Source organism: Monodelphis domestica, chromosome 3, assembly GCF_027887165.1.
Source record: "Monodelphis domestica isolate mMonDom1 chromosome 3, mMonDom1.pri, whole genome shotgun sequence".
Classification (NCBI taxonomy): domain Eukaryota; kingdom Metazoa; phylum Chordata; class Mammalia; order Didelphimorphia; family Didelphidae; genus Monodelphis; species Monodelphis domestica.
Window position 1 is genome coordinate 33,302,960 of NC_077229.1, and position 21,594 is coordinate 33,324,553.

The 21,594-nt window shown below is 41.9% G+C and overlaps 1 protein-coding gene across 1 annotated transcript in view; it reads left to right on the top strand.

Moving 5' to 3' along the window:
- TAOK3 (TAO kinase 3) overlaps window positions 1-21,594 on the top strand; it is a 234,314-nt gene that overhangs the window by 132,360 nt on the left and 80,360 nt on the right. Inside the window, 4 exon segments of the mRNA XM_007490318.3 lie at window positions 219-312; window positions 1,701-1,782; window positions 6,777-6,944; window positions 11,559-11,765. Of these exon segments, the coding sequence (XP_007490380.2) occupies window positions 219-312; window positions 1,701-1,782; window positions 6,777-6,944; window positions 11,559-11,765 (551 nt within the window).

Consider the following 21,594-nt stretch of genomic DNA (forward strand, 5'->3'; position numbering starts at 1 on the left):
CTTTCAGGGTACATATCTTCCCCCATTAAGATGACCAGCAGCTTCTCCTGACTGGCTGTCCTGGACTGACCCAGGAGATTAAAATAAGTGGATTACGGGCCATGACGACAGTAATGAGTTATTGATTTGGCAGCAGTGCTTTGCTCCTACTTCCTCGTCTTTCTCCCACAAGTTTCCTTCAAGAACAGCCTCAGCGCCCTTCTCTTGTCTCCTTGCAGCGGAACGGAAGCCCCCCCTTTTCAACATGAATGCAATGAGTGCCTTATATCACATAGCCCAGAACGACTCCCCGGTGTTACAGTCGAAAGAATGGTAAGGCCCCTCGTTTTCTGTGTCTCGTTTCCTTCGTCCGAGTTCTCTGAGACTGCCTCCATCCACACTTTGGAAAGAGATGTTGGGCGGGTTGGTTCCACCGAATTCCAGCTCGTGAGACGTCAGATGGTCGGGTATTTTGAGGGTGTCCCAACCTAAACGCTGACTCCTCCCGATTCCCCGGGGCCCCGCTCTGACCTACTAGTGCCGTGTCCCCAGAACGTGGTCCAGTGGTCAGCTGTCCAGCGAAGGGACCCCCAAACCTTCTTCCCCAGGCCCATGCTTCTCCACTCGCCCAATGGGGCATCATTTTGTATGTTAATCATCTCAGTCCTTTCCGTTGGAGTTTACAGTCACTTAGTCCTCTGGAGATGTGAGCAGCTCATAACTTTTCTGTGTGTTACACATGCCCATTTATCATGTCTCCTGTACAGAGATGTAAAGGGGGTGAGAGCATAGAGAAGGGCATCTATTCCTGTACAGGCATCTCTCCCTACAAATGTGCACAGAATTGTTATTGTTCCTCCTGTTCTTGGGTCCCAATGGCCTATCTGGGACCAGGAGGGGCTCGTCAAAAGGGCCCGCGGCCTCGATGTTCCGGGGACTCCCCATCCCGCACAAGTGGGCGCCTTCTCTTCAGCTTGGAGTCTCGGAGAGTTGGGAGGTTCAGTGCCTTGCCCACGGTCACAGTCATTCTAGGTCGGAGGCACTCCTTGAATGATAGCAAGTGTAAAGTACGTTGTTGACTTGTAAAGAGTCTAAAAACATAGCTCTTGTTAGTATCCTTATTGAGCTAAAGATCCATTACCCAGGAGGGAAGGTTTACATAAAAGGACTGAGACAGAGAGCTACGGGTCTTGTGTATCCCTCTCCCTGCCAAAAGCGTCTGTATTTCCAATCATTTCTTAGGCTTTTTGGTCCTGTGGCCTAGGATATATATTATCTTTGCATTCATGGGAAAAGAACCTACATAGAGGAGATCACCCAGTCTCACAGACACCCTTCCAGCAGCATCCAAAAGCCAAATCTGTGTAACCTGTGAGCAGGTACTGCATTTGTTCTCCAAAAGAAAACAAAACAAAACAAAAAGTCCTTTTTTCCAAACTCTACAACTTCATTTGGATGAAAAGAAGAGTGTGATATCATGAAAAGAGCAGAGAATTTGGGTTTGAATCCTGGCTTTGTCACTGACTCGCTGTATGACCTTGGACAAGTCACTTCCCTTACTAGGCCTCAATTCCCCCATCTGTGAAATGAGGAGGTTCAACTAGTTGGTATGTAAGTCCTCTAGTCTCACAATCTTAGTGCTAATCCAATATACTTTTTAACTCCTGATCTTCTTTTTTTAATTGATTGATTGATTCGTTTTTCTGTATTTGTATCCACAGGACGGACTCCTTTAGGGGATTTGTTGATTACTGCTTACAGAAAATACCTCAGGAAAGGCCAACGTCAGTGGACCTATTGCGGGTAATTGTCACCATTTTATCTAAGATGGGGCGGAGGTCGGTCATAAATCACACCCATGAACACTCCCCTCGGCAGAGTGACTGTCTCCTAACTTAGGGAAAAGTCACCAGGTCCAGCTTTAGGCTGTGTCCGCTCTGTTTTGGCAATAGAATGATTTTTGCTTCTGATGGACAAGAGGCCTTGGGGGTAAAAGCCATATAATTCATACCATCCTGGGAAAAGATTCAGAAATATGGGCTATGGGATTGTATAATTATTTGGATTCTGAACCGGGTGAATGGCTAGACCCAAAGAGTAGTCATTAAGAAAGAGTTCTGTGAAGGAGGTACCATGAGGAGCATCCCAGAGAATTGTGCTTAGCTCTTTGTTATTCAATGTATTGAGCAATGTCTCGAATCAAAGCAGATATAACATGATTAAAAAGTTTTCTATTGTCTCCAAGCTAGGAAATGTAGCACGCTGGGTGAAGGCAACAGGAGCTTTCATGGGCTGAAAGCTAAATATGAGCCGCCAATATGGCAGCCAAAATACACTAATGCAATCTTGGGCCACCTTAAGAGAGGCCAATATACTATACCCAAAATAGGGAAGTGGTAGTTCTGGTTTCCTCTGCCCTGGCAAGCTCACATCTGGTCATCTTAAATTCTGGAGGTCACATGGTAAAAGAGTAATTGATAAGCTAGAAAATGTCCAATGGAGAGCAACAAGCAAGTGAAGGACTCTATGTCCTTGCCATATGAGGATTGTTTGGAGGAACTGAGGATATTCAGCCTAAAGGAGAGAAGACTTGTGAGTCCATAACAATAATATTGTGCAAGAGAGATTAGAGAACAGACCCAGAAGCAACAAGGAAAGTTCTAAAGAGGTCCATCTGAACCAGCTTTTCCTAACAAGTAGAGCTATCCCAAAGTGGAATGGGCTGCCTTGGGAGATGGCTGATTTCCTTTTCTTGGAGGTCTTCAAGCAAAGGTGGGATGACCACCTGTTGGGTCTGTTGTCCTTCTCAGATTTGAGTTGCACCCATTGACCACCCGAGGTCCATTCCTACTCTAGATTTTGTGCTGCTGGGTAAACAAAGTTCTGTGTCCATTTCAGGAGGAAGGTTGATGCAAACCAGAGATATTAGGAAAGCCTTCAAGGAAGAGTGGTGATCAGATTGTTCTTCAAAGGATGGGTAGGAAAGGATTGTAGGAAAAACAACTCAGAAAGATTGGAGGACTCTGATGAACTCCCTGACCCACTCAAATTCTAGAGGACCACTTCAGAAGTATGCTATCCATCTCTTGATAGAGTGGTGATGGATTCAGGTAGATGCATCTTTGGCAGTGTGGGAATTTCTTTGTACGATTATTCATGCATGGTTTTTCTTTTTTTCCTCAGAGGGAAGGTAAAGAGATAGGGTAGCAAACGCAAGAAAAGAGCCATCACTGAGTCATCTTTTTTAAAATTTCAGAGAAGAGAATTGGAAGGAAGGCCAGAAAGACTCACAGATAAGCAGGATAGCTTTGAAAGTTATCACCTGAGCTCATTGCATATTAAAAAAGGAAAAATCCTATATATAATGAATTGCTTCCATTTCTTATTCAATCCACTTTTTCTCTTCTACTGTATATATAGAAATACCCATTTCCTTTGGAGTTTTTTTAAGTGCAGAATACAAATAAGACTTTAAAAAGCAAGTGAGCATAAGAGAATTACTGTACAGTGAGGCAAGGGTCAATCCATTTAGAGCAAATGTCTAGATCACATTAATCTATTATAGGAAATTGCAGTTTAATGGGGTGTAATTATTAACTAGTTCCTCATTTTTCTTTTTTTTCAGCCAACATCTTCTTAGGGCTTTCAATCCCATCATTCCACTCAATATGTCTAGAATATCACTTTTTTCCCCTTTTTTTTCAACCATGCTTATGATCATCTCCTACTTTTGTACATCAGAAACAAAATATGTATATTGCCATTTTTGGAGAAAAATATCCATTTACTCCCCAAATAGCTTTTAATTCTGACCTTCTGATTAAATGTGCAAGTCAGAATCTATATCTGTCTTCAGGGTATACACAGTATACACAGGATACACAGTATAGTGGCTCTTAGAGGATAGTTCCAAAATCCTTTTCCGAATAGACTTCATCATGAGATAGAGTTGGCCCAAGTTTCTTTTTTTTTTTTTAAACTATTCCGGTGGCACACAAACTGCAGCATGCCCTACTACAGCTGGAGAGTTTGGGGGTCCAAATGTAGCAATGAACCATCATCTTAAGAAGTGACATAACTCCACTGAGAGAGGCACGACTCTAAAAAGTTGGATGCCAGGCGAGATTTGGGAGTGGTGGAGGAGAAAGAGAAGAAACTCATCAAATTGTCTTCTTAGGCCCAAAAGGGTTTGATCCTCATTGGCAGAAGGGTTGTCCATGCTGATGGAAACACAGATCTTTGGGCTTATTAAAGATGAAAGGTCTCTTACCATCTCTTAGGGCTTGGCACAAAGATTGGCTCATAGTAGGCAGTTGATAAGTGCTTATTGACTACACCAACTCCTAGTTTTATCTATTTTCTATGGTAATTCAGAAACCACCTTTCTGCATTTTACTTTGTTAGTTAAAGTACTACTGAAGAAAATAATAATAATCCTGCTAAATAACCTTTGCCTTAAGACTGTTTTCCCAGGGGCAGCTAGGTAGCAGTGTAGATAGCACACCAGGTCTGAAATCAGGAAGTCTTAGGTTCAAATCTGGCCTCAAACACTGCCTAGCTATATGACCCTGGGCAAGTCATTTACCTCTGATTGCCTAGTCCTTCTTCTGTCTTAGAATTGATACTAAGACAGAAGGTAAGGGTTTAAAAAAAACTGCTTTCCCACTACTTAGCCCAAGTCATTTTCAACCATGCTTATGATCATCTCCTACTTTTGTACATCAGAAACAAAATATGTATATTGCCATTTTTGGAGAAAAATAGCCATTTACTCCCCAAATAGCTTTTAATTCTGGCCTTCTGATTAAATGTGCAAGTCAGAATCTATATCTGTCTTCAGATGGGAATGGCCTGTGAGCACATCTGTGTCCCTGAACCCTCTGCCTGAGCCCTTCATTTGCTTTCCTGATCACACGACCCCTTGATATGTTTATTTTCCTGGTTCCTTCACGGATGCTATTCATTTAATAAACATTTATTAAGTGCTTCCTATTTGTCAGACACTGTGCTAAAGGCAGGGGATACACAAACTGGCAAAAGACAGTCCCTGCCTGCAAGGAGCTTATAGTCTAAGGGGGAAGTCAACATGCAAACCGTTATGTAAAGAGAAGCTTCAGACAGGATAAATTGGAGATAATCAATAGTTGGAGGGAACTAAGATTAAGGGAGATTGAGAAAGCCTTCCTCAGGGGGCCCAGAAGCCCTTCTGTTCCCTTTGTGAAGACATATCAGTCAGTGAATCCATTGACACCCAAGGTCATGACTGTAGAACTGATGGATTCTTTTCATGACATATTAAGGTTTTCTGGTTACTACGCTACTGTGTGCATGGCCTCTTCAGCTTTCTCTACCCTAAAGCTAACTTTTACTGACCCATTTTATCTCCGGGTAGCTTCCTGCATCTCATCTATTTTTACTCTGAAGCCACTGGCCTTGGAAAACAAGAATTATTAACAGGGGCTCTTATACAACTCTCTCTCGGTGCCATCAAATAAATGTAGCGTGCCATAATTACTTCTTCCCCTCTGTCTATTGGTGGTATGTAGACCTCCGGTTGAAGTGCTTAGTTTAGTGTTTTCATTTCTTAAACATTCGGATTAATTACACTGATTTTTTTTTTCGATCACCTACTATGCTTGAGGTACTCCGGTAGCCAGCCTAGAAGAAACAGAGATGAGGAAGCCAGCAAGCTGTCCTCAGGGAGGCTGTGCTCTGGTAGGCATCCAAAAATTGACCCAGAACATTGGGCCTGAAGTCAAGAAGACTCAGCTGAATTCAGATTCAGGCCAGACACTCCCATCACCTTGGCTATGGCGTTTAGCTTCTGCTTGCCTCCATTTCATCATCTATAAAATAGGGATATAAAACAGGGATCATAACAGCCTCTACACACACACACACACACACACACACACACACACACACACACACACACACACACAACTTGTTGTAAGGATCACATAGCTGTAAAGTGCTTAACCCAGCAGGCTCTCTATAATAATCATCATTATTATTTCTATACCAAATTGTTTCCATGTGATTCCCCCATTAAACTGTAAGCTCTTTGAGGGCAGAAATTGTCTTTTGCCTCTTTTTGAATCCCAAACCTTTAGCAAGGTGTCTAGCTCATTGGAATAAGGGGACAGCTGGGTGGCTCAGTGGATTGAAAGCCAGACCTAAGAAATAAGAAGTCCTGAGTTCCCATCTGGCCTCAGACATTTCCTAGTGGTGTGACCCTGGGCAAGTCACTTGACCCCCATTGCCTAGCCCTTACTGCTCTTCTGCCTTGGAACCAATACACAGTATTGATTCAAAGATGGAAGGTAAGGGTTTTTTTAAAAAATAAATTAATTAAATAAAAGGCATTGTGAAGAGGATGATCCCCCCTACCCCTGGGCCTTGATGAAAATGAAAAAGGTTTTTCACAGCAGTTGTGGGAAAAGTTCCTCTTTGTTGGAAGGCCTGCCCTTGTTCTACGAATCCAGAAAGGGAACGAGGGAGGGAAAAGGTTTGCCACCATCTAGCGTTCTCGATTTTTCAGTGTGATTAAATTAGCCTGAGCCATTTGAACCTAAATCCTAGATCAAGAACTCAAGATGGTTTGGGAGGAAAAGAAGAAAATCATCATCATTATCATTTGCTTTTTGCATGCTGAGTGGGAGACAGCATCTATCCACAAAAACCTATGCAACTGCCCTAAGGAACTGTGTTTATTTTCTATAGAGAGAGATTTACATATAGAGATTTACAAATGTTCTGCGGTCACCCATCCCTGCTTCTTTTTATCCTTCATTCAGCATGACTTTGTACGCCGAGATCGGCCCCTACGGGTCCTCATTGACCTCATACAGAGGACAAAGGATGCAGTTCGCGAGCTGGATAACTTACAATATCGGAAAATGAAGAAAATCCTTTTCCAAGAGGCACGGAATGGGCCTTTGAACGAGTCACAGGAGGAGGAAGAAGTAGGTTCAGCCTTGGCGGGGTAGGGAGGAGGGTTCAGAGCTTTGGCTAGTCATGGGGTGGACCAGGAGAAGAGCCTTTCTCTGATTTGCACTTGTCTCCCATTTATGTTCAACATCAGCAGTGATAAGCGTTCTTCCTTCCAAGTGGAGGGTGAATCCATCTTGATCTTCCTCTTTTAGATCCATCCATTAGAGCCATCCATTGGGTGGGTCATGGCGTTAGAAGCCATTTAGTCCTTCGTCATCACCCATCATTGCGAATATTTTTTAAGTGCTCTAAAGTTTGTGAAATGATTTGCTTTACAACAACCCTGGAAAGTAGCTACTCATATTATCCCCATTTTGTTATTCAGTCATTTCAGTTGTGCCTGGCTCTTCATGACTCTATTTGGGGTTTTCTTGGCAAAGATTCTGAGGTGGTTTTCCCTTTCTTCTCCAGTTCATTTTACAGATAAGGAAACTGAGGTGAGCAGGATCACACAGCTAGTAAATGTCTGAGACCAGATTTGAACTCAGGAAGATGAGTCTTCCTGATTCGAGGCCAGGCATTCTCTGCATTCTGGTGTCACCTAGCTGTCCTGCAATCCCTGTTTTAGATATGAGGAAATTGGCCCTGGGAGGAGTTAAGTGACTCGTCCAGGAGTCACAGTGAGAGTGTCTGAGGAAGGATTCAAACTGAGGTCTTCCGAACTCCCAAGTCCACCTGAAGAGGAAACCAAGCTGGTGGGAAGCCAAGTGACTTGCCTAGGGTCACGCGAGTACCGAGTATCCAAAGCCAGATCTAATCCGGAATCCTCCGTCTCTAGAAATGACATTCTTTCCACTCCCCCATGCTGCCTCCCATTGTTACAAAAATCTGAATTTGGAAAATCATACTAGGCCATAAAAGAAGTGAGAAGGGTTTATTCTATTCACGTTTATATAATCCCTTTGTACATCAATCAGAGCAAATAGTGAGGTCCAGGCCAGCTTCTCCCTCATACCAATCCTACTTCCAAGTGGTCTTCCATGGCTATCGGTTGTAGTTCAGTTCACATGGACATTTAGTAAACGTCTGCTATGATCAGTGTATTTCAGCCAAATGGAAGAGGGACAGATAGCCAGCCTTGAAATCAAGAAGTCCTGGATTCAAGTCCTACATCTCACACATGCTAACCTGGGGCAAGTCACTAGCTTCTTTCTCAGTGACTCCACATCACTCTATAGAGGGGACAGCTGGGTAGCTCAGTGGATTGAGAGCTAGGCCTAGAGATAGGAGGTCCTGGGTTCAAATCTGACCTCAGACACTTCTCAGCTGTGAGATACTGGGAAATTCACTAACTTCTTTCTCAGTGACTCCACATCACTCTCTTAAGACTATAGAAAGGGCAGCTAGGTGGCTCAGTGGATAGAGTGCCAGACCTCGAGTCAGGAGGGCTTAGGTTCAAATCTGGCGTAGGCAAGTCACTTGGCTTCTCTCCACCTCCATGTCCTCATCTTCACAACGAGGCCATGGCATAATGGACCTGGAGTTAGGAAGGAGGCAAACTGTTGGAACTATAAAGCAGAATGTATTAAACTAGGAACTACTCAAACTACTTAATTATTTATTTATTTTAAATAGATAGAGATAATTTTTTTTATTTTAAATAGAAAATATATTCATTCCTATAAATATGTTTTACACAAAATATATTTCTCTAAAATAAATATTAATCTTAAATAGCTAAATACATATAAATAGAAATACATAAATATAGAGATGCATATATTTATATACACACAAATATATTAATAACTATATTTTAGTTTAATTGGTTTCCTTTTTAATCCTTTGTGATTTTTAAAAATACATTTAATAGATTTTACCAAATGACACAATGAAAGGGTAAGAGCCTCTGGCCTAAGTGAAGCATAGAAAAAATCCATCTAAAGAAAAATCATAATGGATAGAGTGCTAAACTGGGGATCAAAAAGACCCAAGTTCAAATCCAGCCTCAGATGCTTCTAGGCAAGGTACAATGATCTAATGCATATTGTACCTGGTTTGTGTTCATGTCATCCTGCTCCTACACATTCTAAATGGCGAGTAACTGTTGCTTGTTGATCTTAGTGCCTCCCACAGCATCTTACACAAAGTAGACCATCAATCAACCAACATTTATTAGGAGTCACATATGTTAGGCATTAGGAATACAAGTACAAAGAGTAAAACCATCCCTGCCTGCAAGGAACCACATTCTGTCAGGGGAGGCAGCAAGCCCCAGCAGAGGTCAACACAAAAGCACAGTATAAATGCAAGAAAAGGGAAGACCCCAGCCGTCAGCGGGGTCAGGAAAGGCTTCTTTCCATAGGAGACAGTGTTTGAGCTCAGTTTTGAAGGAAACTAGGGAGATGAAGAAACAAAGGGCCACACAGGGGGAGCAGTGTGGGCATAGCCATGGAGAAAGAAGATGAGACTCAGGGGTGGGCTGGGGGTGAGTCTAAGAAACAGGAGGAAGATCAGTTTAACTAAGCAGTGGAGAGAGTGGATGGATGGATGGAAGGATGGATGGATGGATGGATGGAAGATGGATGGATGATGGATGGATGGATGGAAGATGGATGGATGATGGATGAATGGATGGATGATGGATGGGTGGATGGATGGATGGATGGATGGATGGATGGATGATGGATGGATGATGGATGGATGGATGGACGATGGATGGATAATGGATGGATGGATGGACGATGGATGGATGATGGATGGATGGATGATGGATGGATGGATGGATGGATGGATGGATGGATGGATGATGGATGGATAGACAATGGATGGATGATGGATGGATGGATGGATGATGGATGGATGGATGGATGGATGGACGATGGATGGATGGATAGATGGATGGATAATGGATGGATGGATGGATGGATGGATGGATGATGGATGGATGGATGGATGGATGGATGGATGGATGATGGATGGATAGATGGATGGATAATGGATGGATGGATGGATGGATGGATGGATGGATGGATGGATGGATGATGGATGGATGGATGGATGGATGGATGGATGATGGATGGATAGACAATGGATGGATGATGGATGGATGGATGGATGATGGATGGATGGATGGATGATGGATGGATGGATGGATGGACGATGGATGGATGGATGGATGATGGATGGATGGATGGATGGATGATGGATGGACAATGGATGGATGGATAGATGGATGGATAATGGATGGATGGATGGATGATGGATGGATGATAGATGGATGGACAGATAAATAGATATGTGATGAGTGGATAGATAGAAAGGTACATAGATCATAGATGAATGGATGGATTACAGAAAGATAGACGGACATAAAATGGGTGGATATATAGATATATATAAGACAGACAGATGATAAATAAATGATAGACAAGACAGATAATATGATAGATGGATAGAGAGATACATCGTAGATAGATAGATGATAGAGAGATGGAGAGACTCAGGTAGATAGCTGGATGAATTAAGCACCTTCTATGTTCCTGATACTCAGTGACAAACACATAAATGAAATGATCTGTACTCACTCGATAAGCATTTGTTATGATGGAAAGAACAAAGAACATGGAGTCAAGATTTGACCCAGATCCTTACCATCCCTTAGAAAGTCCCTTTACCTCTGCATGCCACAGTTTCTGAATCTGAAATGGGTCTGAGTGTATTCACCAGGGTTGTGATACAGAAAGACAAGACTTCTATAAATCTCAGTTTATACCCAGCCTTGGACACAGCTAACTGTGTGATCTTGAGCTAGTCACTTACTCTCTATGTGCCTCAGTTTTCTCAAATATAAAATGTGGATAACATTACCACCTATCTTCTATGGTCATTGTGAAGATAAATGAGATCACTTTTTTTTAACCTTTTACCTTCTATCTTAGACTTAATACTGTGTATTGGTTCTGACAGAAGAGTGGTAAGGGCTAGACAATGGGGGTTAAGTGACTTGCCCAGGGTCACACAACTAGAAAGGGTCTGAGGCTACATTTGAAACTAGGACATCTCATCTCCAGGCCTGGCTTTCTATCCACTGAGCCACCTGGCTGCCCCTGAGATAGCCTTTGTAAAGCCTTCCATAAAGTTGATAGTAGTATAAAAATGGCAGCTGTTGTTGTGGTTGTTGTCAGTCATTATAATTGTCTAGTCCCTGAAAGCTCTTCTTAGGCCACTGGAGGGGTCCCGAAGGATCTGTAGGCCTCATCACAAACCTCCTGGTGGGGGGGGGGGGGCGGATTTCAGTAGGCCTTATGGGCATCCTCCTACAGACTTGGCCTCGTTTGCTTTGCTTATATCAGTAAGACTGCTGAGCATGGAGGGAGAAAGCCCTCCACCGGCAGTTCTTGGAACCTTACGACCCATGTCCAGAGCAGCCTCTGGGGAAGACAGACAAGTGGATCTGAGATGCCTAGAAATCGTGAGGCAGTGAGGCCACTACATAAAAAGTTTTATCTTTGCAGATTTGGCAGAAAATCCACTTGGCACTGCAGAATTGAGTGGGTTTAATAGCTCGGTCAATGGATTGTCACTTTTCTCTCCAGTGTTCTTCTGTTTTTTTTTCTTTTAACTCCAATGCCCGATTTTTATAGGACAGTGAACATGGGACAAGCCTGAGCATAAATATGGACAGCCTGGGCAGCAACCACTCCATTCCAAGCATGTCTGTGAGCACGGGCAGTCAGAGCAGCAGTGTCAACAGCATGCAGGAGGTCCTAGATGAGAGCAGCTTGGAAGTGGGCATGACACATGATGATGAAGGCATCATTAATTCCGGTTCCTCCGTCGTGCACAAGAAGGTAGGTTGTGGGCCATGCTCCAACGCACCCTCCAGATTGCATCCTATGAAAGGGTAGCTCAAGTCACTGGCATCTCAGCTTGTTTCCTCAACAGCACTCTTGAAATCAAAGGAAGCTATAGTAGTTGGAGAATCCCCTAGGCTGGATGACAGTGTGGGGTGCCAGTTCTTTCTGTGAAGACTTCTCCATCTTCTTCATCTACTTCTTACAACCTTTCTTAATTTTGTTGCCTCCCTGTTTACCACCCTAATCAGATCTAGAAACCTACTACCAAGCTCTCACACTGGCAGTCCTTTTCTCAAGTATTAGCCCTAAAGTTATAGGCCTTCAACCCTTCCTGAACAAAAGCCATCTGTTGTCCAAAGATAAAGTTGATAGATCCCTGGAGAAAAGACTAAAACAAGAAAATAGAGAATGAGTAGCTCGATATTGGGAATCCTGAGAGATTCTCCTCAAAGAATTTTTGTCCTCCCACTGTTCCTTTTTCTTCCCTCTGAGGCCAAACAAAATCTTTAATCCCCCTTTCATAGGACAGGCCTTTAAACACTTGAAGATCCTTCTGATGGCCCCTTAACCACAACCTAAGCCTAACTGCCCTAGTTTCACCAATAGATCAGTCTTCATTGAGCTCTAAATCAACACCCTCTACCATTTTGGTTGCTCTGCTCTGGACATTAGTGCCCTTACTGAACTGTGACCCACAGAAGTGCATACTTCCCCAGGTGGGAGCTGACTGGGATAGAGTGGATCTGGACAATAACCTCTCCAGCTAGGCCCGGACACCAGACCTCTGTGTTAGTGCCACCAGAGAATCCATTAGCCCACTCGCCTCCTATAGAAAGCTGTTGTTGACTCATTGAGCTTGCAGTCCCCTAAACCCCCCCAGGTCTTTCTCAGACAAACTGGCATGTGGTCATGCTTCCCACCACTTTGTATATGTGATGTTGATCTTTACAACCCACAAATAAAACTCCTTTTGGGGGGGGAGAGGGGAGAAATTTGCTCTACTAGTACAGATTTACATCTCACTTATAATTTAGTTTTAAAGAGTTGCCTGGAGCACTAAGAATTTAAGTGATTTACCTTTTCACTAATAGGCATTCGAATCCAGACCTTTCCTGACTTCAGGGCTAGACCTCTAGTTATTACACTGTTCTGCCTATCAAGACTTGAAATTAATCCATATTAAATTCCATTTTACTAAAGTTGACCTCCAATATTCTAGCCTGTCAAAATCGGTGTTTCCTGTCCTGACTCGGTTATCCAAATCCCTATGACCCTCCACTGGAGACTTCTTTCCAAACTGATATCAAACTGTTAGTCAGTATTCTAGGTCTGGTTATTCATCCATTTCTGAATCTACCAAGTTATAGTATTGTTTGCTTGAACTCAATTAAAGCGAGCATTTACTAAGCACCTACTGTGTAGATAGGCACTGGTGATACAAAGGCAAAAGAAGTACTCAAGAAGCCTCTATTCCACTGGGGGATCCCCATGGTTATAGATTAGTAAGTATACAAAAAAGTATACTACAAAAGCAAATAAATAAACCCCAAGTGATTGCTGCAGAAGAGAAGACAATCAGGAAAGCCCTTGGATATCTCTCCATCTTTTCCACAAGGAGAACATGATGAACTTGGGGATGGGGGGAACAAACTTTATTGCCAAGTCTAGGAAATATGTGCCCCAAAATCATGGTAGGACACTTTTTGTGATAGCAAAAAACTGTCAGCACAAAGGAGTGCCCAGAAACTGAAGAATGGCTGAACAGATCGCAACACACGAATGCACTCTTAAGAAACTGAATATCAGGAATTCAAAGGAACATGGGAAGACTTGTATGAAATGATGCCCAGTGATGAAAAGAGAATCAAGAAAGCATTTCAAGGGGCGGCTATGTAGCTCAGTGGATAGAGAGCCAAGCCTGGAGGCAGGAGGTCCTGGGTTCAAATGTGGCCTCCAGCACTTCCTAACCACGTGACCCCAGTCAAGACACTTAACCCCAGTTGTCTAGCCTTTAGTGCTCTTCTGCCCTGCAACTGATAAGTAACACTTAGTATCAATTCTGAGACAGAAGTAAGGGTTTGGAGAAAGGAGAGAGACAGAGACAGAGAGGGACAGAGAGAAGAGACAGAGGCCCAGAGAGAGAGAGAAGAGAGAGAGGCAGAGACATAGAAACAGAGAGAGACGGAGACAAAGAAAGAGACAGAGAGAGAGAAGAGAGAGAATGGGAGGAGGAAGGAAAGAAGGAAGGAAGGCTTTTGTGGAAATGAAAAGCTGCTGAACTCTAATCAACTACAATGAGCAGTCTTGGTCTTTGATGGAGAATCCTATCTCCCTATCCTCAATAGATAGGAGGTACAAAATGTTGCCAACACTGAGATATGGCTGCTTTCCTGACCAGTTTTGTTTAATTTCTTTTCTTTGTTGCAAAGAAGAAATCAGAGGGGAACAGGTCTATCAGGAAATAATTGCTGTTTTTAAATTTAATGATACATAAAAAAGAAACCAAAATAAAATCTAAATAAACTATATACAGTGTTTCCCTGAGCTAAAACCTTCATGGCCCTATCAAAAAATATCCTAATGTTAGTATCCCATGACCTTGATGAAACTATGTGGACTCTTTGGAATAACAACTTCCCTTTCTAGATGTTCACCAACTATCCCTTTAATAATACTTTCTTTTTGCCATTTAGCATTTTGCCAAGAGTCAATATCAAGTTCATCGGACTCTAGTGTGAAGGCTCCATTTTTTTTTCAAATCTGGGCCTTTCTGCCAGCCTTAAACTGTCTTTTTCCTTCTCCACAATCTTTCAAAGAAGGCCATCACAGCTTCTACCAGTTCTTTCAGTACCAATGTTTGTGGGGCAGGTGACTTGGACTCATCAAGGGCGACCACATAATCTCTTGATACCTCCTTACTTAACCTGGGTCCTTGGCTCCCTTTTATCCACTGTCCTTCATAGTCCAAAGGCCAATCTCTTTGGCAGAGGAGACAGAACTGGGCTGCTCTACTATCTCTGTTCTCTGTTGTCATCTACTCACCCACTCTGAGCAGCAGTCTTGGCCTCCTTAGAGCCTTCTCCAATAATTCTTCAACAAGAGAAGCACACTACAGTGTTTATAAATGCCGAGCCATGTGATTTTAAAAAATGAAATTGACCATATCAGTCTACTTGTTTAAAAAAAATGTAAAAAGAAACTTGGCCATCCCTTAACAAGGGTGAATCAGGTGATTTTTTTTTTCAAAAAAGAAATTGACCATAGCTTAACAAACCGAACCAGGTGATTTAAACAATGAAATTAGCCATATCTTAACAAACTATACAAGCAAGAGGGAGTCATTGAACCTTCTTGAGCAGGGGAGTGAAATAGTCAAATCTGTGCTTTAGGAATATCACTTTGGCAGATTCATGTATTGTAAACTTGAAAGGGAAATCATTTAGAGTGCTATTACAATAGTCTAAGCAAGAAGTGATAAGAACCTGAACTAGGGTAGTGGCCCAGATGAATAGAAGGAAGAAGACAAAAGTGAGAGCTTTCGTGGATGTAGAGTCTATGAGACTAAAAAGTTGTGTGGGATAAGGTAGGATGGGGAGCTGAGGATGGTGCCAAGGTGGCAAAACAGAGTGACACTGAGAAGATACTCTGCTTTAGGTAGAAAAAAGGAAGTAGGGAAGAAGGGTGAATTTGGAAGAAGTATAATGAGTTTTGTTTCAGCTGTGTTGAGTTTGAGGTGCCTTCTAGGATAGCTCATTGAAAATGTGATACTAGAGTTTAGGATAGAGATAAGGCCTGGATAGTCTGGGATTCACCTGCATAGAGATGATAATTAAACCCAATGGAAATGATGAGATTTTCAAGAGAGTTTAGGAGGAAGAAAAGAGGGGCAAAATGACACATGGCTAAAAGTAAATATAGTGGCTCTGATTATCATAATTTCTTAAAAAAAAAAACCCTCACCTCCCATCTTAGAAGCAATACTATGTATTGGAAGGAAGAAGAGCAGTAAAGGCTAAACGATCAGGGTCAAGTAACTAATCCAGAGTTACACAGTTAGGTGGTAGGAGTCCATAGTTGAACCCAGGTATCTCTCCATACACTGAGCCACCTATAATTTCTTTTAAAAGTTTAACATATGTGTGACCCTGGGCAAGTCACTTAATCCCCATTGCCTAGCCCTTACCACTTTTCTGCCTTAGAACAAATACACAGGATTGATTCTAAGATGGAAGGGAAAGGCTTAAAAGAAAAAGTTTAACATAAAGCACATGCCAAAATAAGGATTCTAATAAAGACAGAGACTATCAACCAGCAAACACTTTTATCTTCTAGCCAAACAGAAAAATATGCTGGCCAAAGGCAACACATTTTATTATTAGTTGATTGAAAAAAAATTCAGTTTAATTCTGCAGAAGACACAGTCATAAAGACTCCTCCAACAAGATGCAGCCCACATATATATATATATATATATATATATATATATATATATATATATATATATAGAGAGAGAGAGAGAGAGAGAGAGAGAGAGAGAGAGAGAGAGAGAGAGAGATCTGAATCATACCGGTATACACAGAAGAAATCTGCTAGAGGTAACTTGGTTTTTGAAGGCACTCAGGGACCAGTTTTCAAGGTATCTAAAAATCATAAATGATGTTATCACACTCAGAAACAAATGAAGAGGAAGAACCTGACTACCAACCCACATATCTATTTTTTCATCTCTATAAAATATGAGAATGACCTACACATGTATGGAAGGTGTCCTTGATGAAAGTATGGTAAGGAAACAGGCAGTTTTCCACAACCACTTTTCTATGGATTAAAATGTACATAAAATGCATGGACATGCTTATTTGTTAATTGATTACCCTCCAGAATTCCTCAATCTTAAAGGTCCCATTGCCAATAAGATGAACTTCATATATGTGCTGAAATGTCATATGTTTCCTGAGTAGATGTAACTGGGCGTAACTATATTCAGCTATACTCTGATTACGGGTCAGTCGCAAGTTTTTATTAATTGTCTACTATGTGCCAGGCATTATGCCAAGCCCTGATGCTACTAAGAAAGGTAAAAGACAATCCATACCGCCAAGGATGTCGCAGTCTAATGGGAAGGAACAAAAAATGCATAATGATATGAATTCTGTCATGAAGGATGCCCCGCACAGAGTTGAAGTTGAAGAGAGAGATTCCCTTTAGATGGTTATGTTTTCTATCTGTTCCTGCTTGTCAATAAAGCTCAGCTGATTCCTTCAAGCTGGAGCCTCCTCAGTGAGATCCCTAGCTATCCAAAAGAAAGGAGCTTAACCATCCACAGAGAAAAATCAAAGTGGATGAAGCATGCATGCATCATACATAGAAAGTGACTTCTTAGTGGATAGTCCATCAGAAAAAATATTATCTTGGAATGGCCCTACTAATGGACAGCAAACTAGAACTAGAATTAAATAGGAGAGATTAAATCACAGAATTTTGGAGGCAGAAGAAACATCAGAAGCCAATTCATCCAATCCATATCCCAAAAAGAGTCCCCTCTACAACACTACCAAGTGGCTTTTGCCTAAACATCCCCAGAGAAGGGGAAGTCCCTGCATCCTGAGGCCCATCCATTACACTTCGGGAAAGTTCTTATTGTTAAGGAGTTTTCCTTACATCAAACTTAAATTTGCCTCCTTGCAGCTTTGACCCGTCACTCTTTTTTTTTTTTGCCCTCTTGGATTAAACAAGGAAATCTAATATCTTCCCTACATGATAGCCATTCTGTATACTTGAGCAAAGCTATCTTGTTCTCTCCCCACCTCAAATCTTCCTGAGATCAAACATTCCCATTTCCTTCAATTGATCTAAAGGAGGTAGGAATTCACAGTCCATCATCATGGTTGCCCCTCTGTGGACATCCTATCAGTTATTCGCTTCTTAAGACCCGAGTGTCATACTCCAGATATTGTCTAACCATGGCAGAATACAACAAAACTATCCCTTTCTGTCCCTAGAAGCTCTGCCCCCTGTTAATGCTACCCAATAGAGAGCCAGGCCAGGGGACTGGAGGTCCTGGGTTTAAATCTGGCCTCAGACACTTCCCAGCCGTGTGACCCTGGGCAAGTCACTTAACTCCCATTTCTTAGCTCTTGCCTCTTTTATGCCTGGTAACCAATACACAGTATTGATTCAAAGATGGAAGGTAGGGGTTTAAAAAAAAAAGTAAAAGAAGATTGTCAACAGTATCGCCTCACAAAATGATGCAAAGTAATCATTGCCGTATCTCACTGGTTGATCCTATTGAGCTCATAACTCAGCAAATCCAGCCCCATGATATTTTCCAGATGAGTTGTTATCCAGTCTCTCCTCTTCCCCTTTTGGGCAAAGATTTTTATGAACCTAAATGTAAGATTTTACATTTATCTCTAATAAATTTCATCATTTTATATTCAGCCCAATATTTTAGCTCTACCAGATCCTCCCAGATCCTGTTTTTGTCATTCAATTTTAGCCTTATGAAAATATTTGACCATAATCAGAAAATGTGAACACATGTCATGTATGATGTTAACATGACGTGTTAACATAACATAATATAACTTAAATAACAGAGGACCAAGCTTCAAACTTTGGGGTACTCCACTGGAGACCTTTTACCATGTTTTCATGGAACCATAAATGACTACTCTTTGGATCCAGCCATTCAATTACTTCCAAATTCAATAATATTATCGCCTACTCCACGTGTCTCTATCCTTTTCACAAAAATAGGATGAACGATCAAATTGCCCTGCTAAAAATACAGCTAACCTGAGGGACAGACTAAGCAGCAGAAGAATGGTTTCCCCAAAGGCCATAATACCATAAATTAAATAAGCCCTTACTTTCCATCTTAGAATCAATACTGTGTATTGTGGTGCCAAGGCAGAAGAGCAGTAAGGGCTAGGCAATGGGGGTCAAGTGACTTGCCCAGGGTCACACAGCTAGGAAGTATCCAAAGCCAAATTTGAACCCAGGACCTCCCTTCTCTAGGCCTGACTCTCAATCCACTGAGCCACATAGCTGTATATAATAAATTAAAAATAACCTTAATACTCAATTGAATTTTAATGAATTGTACTGATCAGCACTTGTCCCTGAGAGCTTTCTCTTATCAGTAAAGAGATGAAATACTATGGATTCAGAATGTCGTCAGTTTTCTGATTAGATTTGCTGGGTCACTTGATTTTGCTCAGATATTTTGCTTGGTTACAAGGGAAGATTTAGTGGGAAAGTCAAATGAAAACAAGGACTGGCTATGGCACCATTTAAAACAAATACACCAATAAAACTTAAAAATAAAATAAGATCAATCTCAGTAAACTCGATTGGCCACATTCTCCAGATATGTCACATTAGTGGCCCTGGGGGCGGGGGGAGGAAATAAAGTTGTTCTGGCATGATCCGTTGTTGATTTTTAAAAAAAATCATGCTAATCCTATGTCAACATTACTGCCTGTTTAAATGGTCATTCATTATCTCTCTAATGGATATAGTCTAGATTTTTGCCAGGAAATCAGTCAAAATCACTTCCCTGTTGTTGGCAGGCTCCATTCCATTTTCTCTTCAGAAACCTGGGTAGGGAGGAGGGCAGCTGGGTGGCTCAGTGGATTGAGAGCCAGGCCTAGAGACAGGAGGTCCTGGGTTCAAATATTGTCTCAGACACTTCTGACCTCTGTGACTTTGCACAAGTCACCTAACCCCCATTGCCTAGACCTTACACTATTTTGCCTTGAAACCAATACATAGTACTGATTCTGGGACAGAAGGTGAGGGTTTAAAAAAAAAAAGAAAGAAAAAACTTGTATGAATCATACTTCCTAGCTGTGTGACCCTGGGCAAGTCATTTAACTCCCATTGCCTAGCCCTTCCACTCTTCTGCCTTAGAACCAATGCATAGTATTGATTCTAAGGTGGAAGAGAAGGATTAAAAAAAAAAACAAAACTGGGCAACATTTGCCCTTCCCCAGGCATAGGATCAACACTTTAGAGCTGGGGGAAAAAAAAAAAAAACCTTACAAGTCTTCCAAGCCATTGCTCTAATTTTGCAGATCAATGAATGAATAGATGATAAAGTTCTTAAATAGGGTTACTGAGGCTCAGAGATGTGGCGACCTGCCCAGGTTACAGAAGTAGTAAGTAACAGAGCAGGAATTCCAATCTAGGTCCTCTAAATCCAACTTCTCAGCGCTTCCCAAGGTAGACCAGCACTTCCTTTCGACGGTAAGCAATCATTTTGGCTGCTTCAGGGAATAGCGCTCTCTTCCTAGCATCTTCCTTCATTTGGGGATTGGCTTCCTGTTAGCCTTTTTTGTTCTGTACCTTCCATACCCAACGTTCCTCTCCCAAGCAGAGAAAGCAGAAAGAAGCAAAATAAAACATGGGCGACTCTCCTTTCTGATTTCAGTTGTCTTTGTTCTTTCCATACCAAGCAGCGGGCGTTTCCCTTCTTTGGCCTTCATCTTTACAATAAGGTATATTGGGGTAACTAGGTAGCATAATGGATGCAGCCCTATTCTTGGAATTGAGGAAGAGCTGAGTTCAGATCTAACCTCAGACACTTGCTGGCTTACTTACTCCTTTGCCCAGTGTTCATCGTCTCCTGAAGTCTAGGACTCCTCCAGATTTTCAGATTTATCTTCTATTATTCCTCCCTCGGTGTTAGAGGTTAGACAACCCAAGAGGTCTTAACCCTTTTTGTTCGTTTTGTCATGGACTCCTTTCGAAGTCTGGTGGAGGCCCTGATCCTTCTTAGAATGTTTTTAAGTAATTGAAAGAAATTATAAATTTCATTCATAGATTAGTGGGGAAAAAATTTAAGGCAGTTTTCTCTCCATCTAAGTTCAGGGATCCCATGAAATCTGCCTATAGACTCTATAGACCCTGGATTAAAGCCCAATTCAAATATGAAAACTTCTCAGTTTCCTTCCAGATAATAACAGATTTCACCTATCAATGATAGACACGTCTCTGGGGTGTTTATAAGGTGTTTACACTGACTTTAAATTTGATGTACCATGGGAACTCCCGCCAATAAATGCAATTGTGCCATTGGTTAATTAGATGTCCCCTACCCACATCTGGTATTTGTCATTTGCACATGTCCCCTCTCTCCATCCTAGATGCTGCCTGGATCTCTTCTAAATAGTTAGCCCCCCCCCCCTTGGCTCCTAGCACACTACTCAATGCTTTAAAAATATCTGGTGAATTGGAATTTCTCTAAATAGTGCATCTCCCTCAGGAGCTCGCCCAGTGTTCTTCACAGAGCAAATACTTAACAAAATGAGCTGAATTGTATAATATATACATATATAATATGAGTCAAATGTAATTGGCATAGGAGAAGGTTACAAGTTGACTCTAACCTTTAAGATCACTTCTTCTGGAATCTTAAAATGTGAAGAAAAAGTGTGCTAGACTGGAGCATTCAATGAGATGAGTGGAAGGAGACAAGAGAATCATAGAATCGTAAGAAGCCAAGGAAACCTTGGAGGCCATCTAACCCTTGTCTGGTAAAGGAATGCCTTCTGCAAGACCCCTAAGAGTCATCTGCTTTTTCAAGATGACCTCCATTCAGGGCAAGTCCACTGCTCCCCGAAGTAGCCCTTTCCACTTTGGGGCAGCTCCAATTATTGGACGTATCAAGCATAAAAGCTGCACGTTGCAACTTCTGCCCACTACTACTAGTTTTATTACTTGAGGATAAGAGGAACAAGGTTAATCCTTCTTCCTCAAAATGACCCTTCAAATACTGGAGACTAGCTATTATACTCCCTCCGCACCATGACCAAGTCTA